The following is a 12,647-nucleotide window of genomic DNA, read 5'->3' as shown; positions in this document are numbered from 1 at the left end:
TATACTGCAACCCCATATTAACAACCATCCATCTATTTTCTACTGCTTGAGCGTCACAGAGGGTGAAAGGCAGGGCCACATAGAGACAAACAAGCATCCACTCTCACGCTCACGTTCAATTTAGAGTGTTCAATTTACCTAATCCCCATATTATATGTTTTTGGACTGTGGGAGGAAGCAGGAGAACCTGGAGCAAACCCACGCACATGCGCGGAGAAGTTAACAACCAGGTTACATTAAATGGACCAGAAGTCTTTGGAAATGGATAGCTTACATTGGTCTATGGGATGTATAAATTCTTTACTTTTAAGGATAATTATGTATGCTTTATCAGTTTCCAAATTTCAATCACAAGTTTTATGGTCATCATGATTCATCTTGATGACTTCATCCTGGTCAGCCTGGTTTCATCCATTAACATTTGGTACAGAAGATATTCTGTATTAGCAGAAATCATCAACTTTACACAGTTTCTTTATTTATAAGCTAAACTAAACATGGAACCGTTGAGTTCCATGTTGAAAAAAAATGTTAAAAGTGGGGATGTGAAGAAGGCGCAAAGACTAGACTTTAAAACCTACTGGCCCAAATTAAACTGCTTAAAGTTTCTTGATGCCTGGAAGGATATTCTCTAGAGAATCTATTAGCATCCACAGTCATGAGCTGTGAGGTTGTGAGCAGCCTAAAGTGATGAATAAAGCAGGCTGTTCTCCCATATTACATTTAGAACACATGTCTGTACACAAATTTTTTTTGGAACATCCGAGTTACTAGAGCAAACAGAAAAGTGTGAGATTGAACTATAAGTGATAATCACACTGCTTTGCTTTGATGTCAATATACATTAAATTGTGCTTTATGGTGCAGCAGGAATAGTATTGGTTTTTCACAGTATTCATTTGGTGGTGACTTATCAGGTAATTACATAAGAGACTTTGAGTGTGACCTTGCACAAGGACTGTCACCATGGACCACAAGTCCTACAGATTAACAAGGGGATATTTAAGCCCAGATCAGTGTAGGCTTTAATATTTACAGCTGACTGGAGGTATTGTTTCAGCAGTTTTACTGGAATTTATTTTCAATTTTAAACAGCAAGTTGATCAATATTTTTGGTGTTCAACTCACCACTCATTGGACTGCAGCGCGGGAGAGTCGTTCTGGGCGATGTGATATAAGGCACTCATGGCGTTCATGTTGAACAAGGGCGGTTTGCGCTCCGCTAAAATTAAACAAAAATGCAAAGACAGCGGCAGAAAAGAAAAGATGACATGATGTTTCGGTGCCAAAGATTTTCCACAGTCACCACAGTAAGCTTCTGCCTGACTAAGGATATATTCAAAATAAATGTTTGCTTTTACCACTTGTTTCATTACTTTAAATCTTTAGAGATAAATATATTTTTCAAAACCAGAAAAATTCAAATGTATGCTCACCCAGCTCTATACATGTGATACCCAGGGACCAGATGTCCACCTTCCCCTCATACTGACCCTCGTCCATGGCTAGGATCACTTCTGGAGCCATCCTGAAGAGACACACAACATGCATGAACACAGTTTGGCAAATATGAAGTCAAATCCACAAACTACTGTATTTTTACTTTTTACTTTTTTGTTTTTCCTAATTTTGAAAAACCCACAATGTTAGCACATTAGTGGTTTACAATAATTGCTGGACAAAAGTGGTGTGTTAAAAAATTACAGTTACAAAAAATATGATCAACTTTCACATGAGGCATGCTCTCCCCCTCATATACATAAAATGTCTGTTCTGACTTATGTAAAAACAGCTTATTACGACATTTGACTAACTTTAAAAACAGAACATCTGAAAAGGTCTCCAAAGAAAAACACATCTTTGTACCAATCAAAAAAAAATTTAAATGTATTACTGCATGATGGAAACATATCTGACAACATATAAACACAGCAAACTTGTGCAAAATTTAAAATTTCTATTAAAACATTGCAGTTCATGTCAAGAACATGTAGTCATGTGTGTCTCTGACTTGTGTCATGTGTAAACTGACCAGTAAGGTGTTCCCACAAAGGAGTTGGCAGGTGAGGCAATGGAGGCGGAGCCAAAGTCAGCCAATTTGACCTGACCAAGCTCAGTCAGCAGAATGTTTCCAGCTTTCACATCTCTGGACAAGGATACAGAGATAAAGTTTATGTCCAAATACAAAATATGACACTAGTCTCTATCAAATGTGAGGCAGGCCTACAAATGAAAATAAGAACACAACACAACAACATTAAGATGAAAATCATTGTCTTTGTTTAATAAAGATGACACTATCAGCACCAGTGAAACATGGAGGCTGTTACCTCCTCACAGTGATATATAAAAAAGGGGTGAAACCAAAGAGCAAACACAAGGTTTAACAATGACTCATTCAATGGTGTAATAATGGGGAGAAGTGTGTCTCATCTAATCTTATGACATTTTTGTTAAAGTCACTGTATGTACTTGTGGGGAAACATTTATGTGAAGAAACAAATGAACTCACCTATGAATCATATTATGGGAATGTAGGTAAGCAAGTCCTAGCAAGGCACCGTGGGTAATGGCAGCAATTTCAACCTCTTGGAGTGGTTTCTTGTGAACTTGGTGAGAAATAAAGACAGTGGACTTTATTAGGGATTAAATGACATCATAATGAAGTGGCAGAGCTATCTGGCAACAGGAACTGGGATTCTAACTGGTGACCGGAAAATGCTAGCCACTGTACTCCCTCTTGGTATCCCTGATAACATTTAACATTCAAAGTTTAAAACACCAGCTGTGGCCAAGTGTCATGATTCGTGTATCTACATCAGCGATGGGTGCACACGTATGTGCTAAAATTAACATGCTTAGCTTGGCAATGTTTAAGTGGTGGAAAGTTCAGGAAGTTTATGTTCAGATAATGTGTTTTTGTTCTTTAAAAGAAGTACATGGGCTATAAAACGACAGATATGGTTTAGATAATCTTATGCACAAAACATCTGAAACCAGACCACATAGACGCATTAAATTCACTTACAAAACCAGAAGATTATACTTTTTTTTTTTAATCTAACTCCAAGAACCTACTTGAGGGTACTGCTGCATCTATTGACCTGAATCGTTTATGGAATACTTTGTCCTGTTTAGTGGTTTGTTTTAGTAGGATTCACATATGAGACAGTGATAATGATAACATACAGTATAACCACAGAAAATAATCATAAGTTTATAGGTTTTAAGAGATGAATGCAGCCATCTGATAGCAGACAGCTCCTCATGTCTGGCAAGTCTAGAAAAAAAACAAAACACGAACAGAAAATGAAAAGTAATCTGGACCGGTGTTTGAATTCAGTTAGAGTGAAAGGATGACACTTAATGACACTTGTCATTAACTCGTTTGTGTAGAGTTCAACTATTGAGATCCATCCATCCATCTGACTGTGGAGAGATTACCCGGAGAAACCTTATGCACACAAAAAAAGAACATGTACTTTACATGTTCTGATTGTGTGTGCATACGTTCCATTAGAGTAACAACTTCTGTTGAGACAAGACTAAAACTGAAGGAGCTCAGTAATCAACATGGTGTATTCATCTATACAAAAACTCAAAACGTGTGACAAAACAAGTTCAAATTTTATCTAGTGGTACGCTTGGCTTTGATTTTATTATACTTATTATATTAATTATACATGTTTCAAAGTGTGTGTCCACTGAGCATTTAAATAACTACAAACACACTTACCCTCTAGTAAATCTGATGCAGAGCCCAGGCAGTACTCCATCACCAGCTAAAATTGAATACAACAATAGATATCTAAGTCATCATTCACATGGTATGGTACATTCAATCATAAAAGAGTAACAAAAAAAAAGTGTTGTGAAAACATGTGATGTAGAAACTGAAACTGAAAACGGATCACGTTACACTGTCAACAGTAGACATGATAGTTTTATCAAAATCTATAAATGTTACAAAGACAACATAGTCAGTGGAAGAGGAGCAACAAAGAGGAAAAGACTCAGACAAAGAGGATGGAAAGAAAAAGATAAGTCTGAGACAGGAACAAGGACAAAAGGAGAAGTGAGGAAGGATCCACTGACCCAGGCAGTGTTGTCTTTCAAGTAGCAGCCTTTGTACTCTATCGTGTTAGGGTGTCGCAGCTGTCCCAAAAACTTGACCTCCTTAATGATGTCCTGCCACTTCTACATAAAAACAAATTCAGACACAGATACAGTTACTCACTACAGGCGCAATCACATGAACACAGAATTGGTCACAACGGGCCTCATTGTGCATAATAATGATTCATACACAGGGTTAGCGTCTTTTACTCATCTGTTACAATTTTACAAATAGGGAACGTTTTTACTTGCACCACAACATACAGTATTGTGAAAAAAGTCTCAGGGCACCACCAGCTTCAAACTTTGTGATCATTGACATTTGGATCGGAACCTGTCAATGAGTTTAACTTCTACGACATGTGTATGTAATGATCAAGCATGTATTTAATAAATCTGCTGTAATAGTCCTTTTTCACAGCAGATATTTCTTCAACATGAGGCTACTGTAGTTTTAAGCTGCATATATGTTTCCCGTATATTCTGGATGGTTTCCGACAGAGTAACTGAGAAATAATTGTACAGTATGGTCATTATAGCGTTACTAAAACAACAAATCTAATGGCCTAAGACTTTGCACTGTAGGAGTACTGTAAATACTTCACATAAGGGTAAAATAGTCAGAAACAGTTAAAAAAATGTCACATGAGAGAGCCATAACACAGAACCATCAATTATAAAGAAATGTGGGCTGAAGTTCAGTTGTGATCACAGAGAGTGTCTTCTGAAATACACTCATGCTTTGTGCCTGAACTTTCTCTGTGGTTTGCTTAAGAGAACCAGACAGTGACAGCAATCACTTATTTATAATTTATAATAGTACATTATTTTTGGTCTTTCAGGGTATCTGAGCACCACAGAAAAAGTAACTCACAAGTTAGTGGTACGTTTTGTTTGGAGTCGAATTAAATAAATGATGTAAGACAGACATTTTTACACTTTCGCAGTGCCACCATGTTCTTTGAATACAAAGTTTGGTGCGTCTGCTGCAATTCTGTTTAATTCCAGTGCATGTGTGTGTGTGTGTGTGTGTGTGTGTGTGTGTGTGTGTGTGTGTGTGTGTGTGTGTGTGTGTGTGTATCTTACTTCGGTAGTCTGCTTGCCATTATAGGACATCTTTTTGATGGCCACCACCTCGTTGGAGGAAGAGTTTCGTGCCTAAAAGAATTAAAAGACAAACAATTTCAGTCAGATTTTATATCGCAGGTCCCCTGATTTAGTCTCCAAACTCTAGATCACTTTCACAATGAATACATTATAAGATGATGCCCTTTAATATGGCTCAGTATATAAACCTACTTTCCTGCAAACAAGTGTTTTCTATGTGCTCTATATACAGATAATATACTTTTTAAATGCATGAAGTATTGTTCTATTTGACAACAGAGTAACAAAGCAGGAAACAAATTACTTTTTACTGGACAGTAACTTGCTTCAAAGGGGATTAGAGGTGAGTTTATCAAATCCCATGCATTTGAAAGATTATATAACAAGCACAAATACATTTCCATCAGAGAGATGTAGCACCAAGAGATTCAGACATTTGAATGTATACAAATGTTGGCATGGTCAAGCCAAACACTCAGTGATGTGACAGGGGGGAAGTCTGCAGGTACGTGCTAATGCTGGCTACAGTAAGTTGTCTGTGCACTTTCATATGGCCATGTTAAACTCGATGTGTTGAGGCATTTGACTTAAGAGACAGCTACACTGCAGCTCAGCCTGATCCCATATTCATCTCCCTTAAAAACAAATGGGAATTTCATGTTGACATTCAAATGGAATGAGATTAATAGCAGGCAAGAGGGTATTCCCATTTGACTTTATTCATATTCATTTGATCCCAATGATTGCCCATCAGTTCATGCATAATAGCAATTCCCTCTTGCGTAATCTATAAATCATTGGCAATAGCAAATGCAAAAGATCATGAAATGGAGAAATACTGAAATACACTGAGAGCGATGTCTTTGCAAGGGGGGGGGGGTATTTTTCATCAAACATACATCATTGTAGTATGCATTCAAAGCCCTGGGTGGTGGGCTTCCACGCTCAATCGAGGGTGTTCCCCCTGTTCCCTTTGATAGAAGAGTTCCTCCACCGTCCTCCCATTCATTAACTAAGAATGCCTACACAATTGCATGCATTTATTTCACTATACATGAATGTAGATGAGTAATCCATGCTTTGGCAGCAAAGCAAATCCTATTGCACTATTAACAGCTTCTCTGTATTTCAATACCAGGGCAACATCTGTCTTAGAAGGGAGGGAGGAGCCTTATTGCACCTAGTTTTGCATCTAATGTGGGGGCAGAGAAGAGGAGAGGTGCAGCATGCTTTCAACCTTCCTCCACACAGCTTTAGAATCAAAGGCTTGATGAGTAATTAGTGATGATGAGACGAATAAGAAGAGAAAGTGCTGCGAGCAAATCAATCTCCACTTAATTGTATTCAAAGACCCATAATGTAACGAGTTATACTTAAATATGGTGAAATCAGTGAGTCGATAAATTCATATCTAGGGTAACTCTAGTTCATAAACCAACGCTTGACTTACACATACCCATGATGTAGTTCAGGATTATGAGTGCTTTGATTAGAGTTGGCTAATGTTTAAATTATCCAGGCTCTCGTTCAAATGCAGTTATTTGTTCTGATTTCCAAAACTCACGGAAGCTAAAAGAACCTGCTTAATACATGTTCCATCCATCTTCTACCACTTTATCCTCCACACGAGGGTCGCAACTCTCAACAGAATTTAAATCCCTAGCAGGTCAAGTCACATTTGATAAAGTTGGTCATTTCTATACATGAATTAGCACTTACAAAATAAACGGCTCCAAAGCTGCCATGTCCGATCTCGTGCAGGTCACAGAATACATTCTCGGGATCCTCTTTGAAGAAGAGGTCAGCCAGCTCGGGGTCCTTCGGCACTCCTTTCTGTGCAGACGACGGCATTATGGGCTGCACATGGGCTAGGCGCCAGGGACCACTCTCACATGAACACTGCTGTTGTTACCGCCGCCAAATGTCCACGATGGGCCCGGCATTGGCCAGCTAGACCTGGGAAACATAACAGAGAAATAGACAATGAGCTGACAATGTTGTGCGACTGCACTGGACAAGATCAGCACATTTGTTTATTTCAAGCTAAATACACAAATAATTTGTGGTGCTGCTGCCAGGAAACGTACATGCATCTCAACCTGTAGGAAAGACAGCATTCATCATAACCAAGAAACCAAATATTGAAGGTCTCTTGATAGGGTTTCAACTATTAAATCCTCTGTAGTTAACCTAACAACATTTTTTATTATTATCATAACTTTTATTTAACCAGGAAGGCCTGAATAAGACTAAACATTTTCCAGTGTCCTGGCCAAGACAGGCGGCAACACATTTAACAGACAAAATAACAAATCAAAGTAACATTTACAGATATAAGATACCAGAACATTTATTATCTAAAAAATAAAGAATATATACCATAAAATGTACATCATTCTGGGATAAAACAGGACATAAGTGATTCACTTATACAAAGTTAATAAAAAAACGTGCATGCACACATAAGATTCAGGATTGTCAATGTAATCGTGTGTGTGTGTATATCTCATGGACAGCTGACAGGTGATGAGACAGGAAAAACAACAGTCATATGATCGAGTCCCACTGCTCAAGTCTGAGTCACACTTACTCATGTTAACATGTCCACACACACACACAAAATGTCACAGCTCCTTTTTTCCACACATGCATGCACACAGTGTAACAGTTGCCCTGTGTGCATGCAGACGGACACACAAATGCTAGCCGTTCTGTATCGCAACACTGCAGCTGGGCTGTGAAGCGTGTACGCATCCTGGACACCCCGCTCCAGTTAGCTTCACTGCACATGTCACACACACACACACACACACGCGCGCACACAGTCATACCATTTCTATCATTCCAATATATCTCTCTCTCTCTCTATGTTTTAGCCATGGAAAAAATCAAGCCCCACTCAAAGCAAGCATCGAACAAACATCCAGGCCAAGACACTAAGCAACAGCATCATCCTAATCCCCTCCTTCTAACGGGTTCTTAGCCATCACACCCCCCTTCAAAAAAATCAGTCTTATAAGCAAAGTCATGTACGCTCTACTCCATGACACCAGATGCACAGAGTTGGTAGCCTCTTAGCTTTTGAGGGACATTACTTTAGGTGAATATGTCTGTGAAGGTTCTCAATCATTCACGTCATGGTAGTCTTTGAGTGTGAAAAACAAAGGCAACTGGACTCCAGTATTTAGCACGTAATGTTTTTAGCACTTAGGGACTATGTCAGTGTTGATATTAACACTGACCTTTTCAGGACCAGACAGTAGTACTCCTGGTGATCGTAATCTTCCTAAACTTCATTTCTGAGGAACTGGTTAAGGTTGGGGCTTAGATTTGAGTTAAAGTTAGGTTAGGATTAGGCATTAACTGGTTATGGACAAAGCTTGGCTTGGGCTGTCCAAATTAATGGACGTCAATTAATTGTGTGGACTTGTGTATATCTGTGTGTTCGGAGTGTACCTGCCTGTCTCTCATCTTCCCAGCAAAATAAAGCCTGATACAGCCCCATAATACAGGATCATGCTCTGTTCACTCATTCATCTTCTACTGCGTTATCCTCCACATGAGGGTTGCGGGGAGTGCTGGTGCCAATCCTAGCTGACAATGAGTGAAAGCCAGGGTACAACCTGGACAAGTCACCAGTACATCACAGGGTCCCAAAAAGACAAACAACCCATCAACTCTCACACACACACACCTACAGTCAATTTAGTCCAATTTACCTTATCCCCTAAAAAACTGGGAAAAGGCAGAGTGAAAAATTCAGAGAGACAGCTCAAGGAAAGACAGATAGAGAGAGAAGCACAGACAGAAAGGGAAAAAGATTTAAAAAGAGTAAGGACGCAGTTCTACCCCATATGACACAGCTTAGAAAGCAGATCTAAACCACAGGGATGGAGAGTTGAAAGATGAGCAACAGACTTTAAAAATTGAGTAAATGAACGCTGAAGTCATGTGATCACTGTGGAGACTGCAAACCTCCCCTTGCACCCTCCTTTTCACTCTTCCTTCTCTTCTCTTAAGATGTGTAAAGTGATGCAATGTGGCAACAACAGGTTGCAACACGGGAGGCTTGATAAAGCTGTTACTAGTCCAACGTAGTAGCTCGACGTCTGGACAATTTGTGTTTGTATTTTTTATTTTTTTTACTACAACACCACTGCACGATACTATACTGTACTTCTATCCATGTATTTGTGCATTAATGTGTACATTTGGGGATACCACATAACGTGCATGGCCGGCTCTGGTGTCTTAGTAAATAAGACGATGTATGTGTGGGTCACTGTGGGGGTGCACATTGGGCCTGAAGGATTTGCCATAAACAATAAATTATATAGAGAGAAGATTATATGGTTTCTGCTAATCTAGCCTAATCTACACATAACAACCACACGAACAAACGCATGCATGCTCCCGCCCCCAGGCCTAAAACTGGCATTGCTATGACTAATTGATGTACCAACATGTTGTTGTAGGACTAAGTCCATCAAGCTGCTGGATATGGCTCTATAAACATGTGCTGCAACAGTCACATTAAAATGGGACATCACACTTTATGCTCTTTGTTAATTATATACAAGAATACTTTAAAGAGAAGATCCCTTCAGACTGAGCCACAGTCTGCAAGTGGATTGTTAAAAAGATACGATTTGTAATGCCTGAATACACTCTTAAACTCGCACAATATTACAACTAAATCCAAGTCCAACGTTCGTTCAAATTAAATAGATCAAAATCACAATGAAATTACTGGATGTAGATTTATTTTGCTAGTGCAAGATGCATACATTTACATGTATGCCAGTAGTAGAATAACTGAAATGATGTCACTGTATTCAATTCAATTCTATCACCAATGTATGGTATAGTCATCTCAGAGTCATACAAGATAAAGTTTGTCTTCCTCTTCTTATTTTATCAACTGGAAAACATCTAATATCGACAATTTTGCCACCTAGCATAATAGAGATGGACACACTTCATTCCATCAAGTGCTTCTATACTAGGAGAACATCAGTCCAATTAGAGGAAATGTAATGTCTGTCACTTGGGTTTGCCAGTAGTAGTTAAAATAAATTTTTACTAAAGGGTATAAATGAGGTTTGTTTCCAGAGGTCATGTATGTAATATATAAAAATGCATGTATGTCTGTAAGTGCAGTATATGCTTTCATGCATGTGTTTCCAAAGAAAAAAATTGCACCGTTAAACTCCTAGCACACAAGTGTCATTGTCTGTCTGTGTGTGTGAGCTGCCGGGAGGTTTAACGGCTAAATGGCCCCCCTTCTGGCTTTAGGCAGGAAAAGGAATTAGGGAAACTGTGGGAATTCTTGCTGGGATTTAAATCTCCAGCTCTAATCAGAAATGGAAAAAAAAAGCTAAATCTGCCAAATTGTGTGTGCGAGAGTGTGTAACACAGAAGGAATAAGAATTACGTAATGATCCCATTCCTTTAACTACATTACAACATTACAGAGAGCAAGCTTAGATCTTTGGAGTTTTTGTGTTTTGGTGCACATGGAAGTATGATTGAAGTCTGGATCACAGACTCACTCAGAATAAAAATAATCACTGCACTCTACAGTGGCTGTGTCTAATAAAAACTTAAAACTAACCACATTGAGCCTGACTTCTCAGCATGGTACAAGATCCCTGTAGAGCACTGTGGTGTGTGTGTGTGTGTATACATGTATGTAGCAGGCTGTGAGGGCAAATGTTGATTCAACCCTAGAACATTGTACACACATTTAAGAGCTTTCTGATGGTTTAGACTTAGGGTTTATTCTGTGTCCCATTTACAACAAGTCCTGTTGAGGTGTCGGGGGAAAAAAACATGGACACAAATGCATCTCAGGTTAGCTATTGTAATCAATAGCAATCAATACTGGCAGGAGCCATCATTGAATCCCAGGGGTTAGGGGTTGGTGAGTTTGCTACAAATTTCAGAGTTATGAAATTCCAAGTTCTGACTACATATGGATCACGCCATTAGGTTAGGGTTAGAATAGGCAATTAGTTGTGATGGTTAAGGTTAGGGTGGGAGGGTAGGGAATGCATTATGTCTTTGAGTGTCCTCACTGGGAATGCTGTACAAGAATGTGTGTGTGCATGCCTAGTGCATGGCATTAAATGGGTCAGCCTTGTTATGAATAATATAGAAGCCTATTTAAATGCACAATGCAGGGCTGTATGGTGATGCTGACTAGAGTTTCTTATCAATGGAAAATCTGAGAATGGCTGTAAAGTGCATGCTACAGTATGAGTCAATACAGATTGCCTTGCATGAAGAGTAGAAAAGGTCATTGACAGCATTACACTTTCGGATTGAAGCCATTGTAAACTTTATTGCAGGTACACCACCATTATGTTGAGTTTGTTGTTGGTTTCTAGAGAGTAAAAACAACATAAGCCTATGACCTATATAAGCTTTTTGATGTATAAAATAAACTACTACAAAGACATCAATTGGTGTCAGTACAGAATATTAACGTTTAAAGCTACAGTGTCAAACCACAAACACGGGTAGCGTAAAAAGTCCTTGTCAAAATATTGGATATTAACGCAGATATTTTATAAATAACATGAAGTAATAGATGTTCCTCCTGTTAAGTTACTTTATAATATGATCAATAAATTTCTCTACATTGTACTTTTATCTCCTCGTTTATATTTTTGTATGAAGCCACAAAAGTGTTATTTTTTTAACTTAAGTGTTATTTGTTTCTGTGACTTCATGGATTCCATAGGTTTTGGTTTGTTCTGTCACTGTGGATTTTTTTCTTTTGATTTGTGTGCGTTTGAAACTGAGGTGATCTTTATGCACAAGGTTCTTGAGATTGCCAGAGGCAAAATGAACAGATGGACTTGAATAAAAATGTTGATCAAAAAAGTGCTGACATTTTTTAGCTGATCCTTTTCACTTTTACACTTGTTTTTAGAACTTGGTAACGATTCTACCGCAAGCAGCTACTGTACTTAAAAGTCACTCTCCCAGCATTTGTGAGGTTACACATTTACGTATAGCATCTGCACATCTTCTAGTATCTAGTTTAAACTACTGACAACACGCAGACATTTTCTTCTTTGAGTAACTAAACCAATGTTGATTCTTAATTTTCTAATTCCTGGTTCACCTTTCAGATTTCACTATAATATAGATGAACAAATAATATGGATTGTCATCATTAAAATGTACCAGAAATCACCAAATGTGGACATTTATGAATGAATTTTTCAGTACTGTCCCCACTGCTAAAAAAAAAAAAATCCTAGAGGAACCACTGTCCATCAATATATCTGTTCCTTGTAACCATGCCTTACTACAATTTATAATCACTTCATTGGGGACCCAATGAATTTACCAAGGACCCACGTGCAGTACATGTGGAACTTGGGACTCACTAAACTGAAAACCTATCAACATCG

At 38.5% G+C, this 12,647-nt stretch overlaps 1 protein-coding gene across 2 annotated transcripts in view; it reads right to left on the bottom strand.

Annotated features, from left to right (window-relative positions):
* Positions 1-12,647, bottom strand: part of taok3a (TAO kinase 3a) — a 60,168-nt gene that overhangs the window by 23,835 nt on the left and 23,686 nt on the right. For both annotated transcript variants that reach the window (XM_044025524.1, XM_044025525.1), the window contains exons 3-10: positions 6,943-7,179; positions 5,203-5,274; positions 4,096-4,197; positions 3,737-3,782; positions 2,513-2,609; positions 2,033-2,146; positions 1,437-1,528; positions 1,129-1,222 (exon numbers count right to left, since the gene is read on the bottom strand). In XM_044025524.1, coding sequence (XP_043881459.1) covers positions 1,129-1,222; positions 1,437-1,528; positions 2,033-2,146; positions 2,513-2,609; positions 3,737-3,782; positions 4,096-4,197; positions 5,203-5,274; positions 6,943-7,074 — 749 coding nt within the window. In that variant the 5' untranslated portion in view covers positions 7,075-7,179. The remainder of the gene's footprint in view (positions 1-1,128; positions 1,223-1,436; positions 1,529-2,032; positions 2,147-2,512; positions 2,610-3,736; positions 3,783-4,095; positions 4,198-5,202; positions 5,275-6,942; positions 7,180-12,647) is intronic.

Source organism: Solea senegalensis, linkage group LG5 (assembly GCF_019176455.1).
Source record: "Solea senegalensis isolate Sse05_10M linkage group LG5, IFAPA_SoseM_1, whole genome shotgun sequence".
Classification (NCBI taxonomy): domain Eukaryota; kingdom Metazoa; phylum Chordata; class Actinopteri; order Pleuronectiformes; family Soleidae; genus Solea; species Solea senegalensis.
This window is presented reverse-complemented; position numbering and strand designations above follow the sequence as displayed.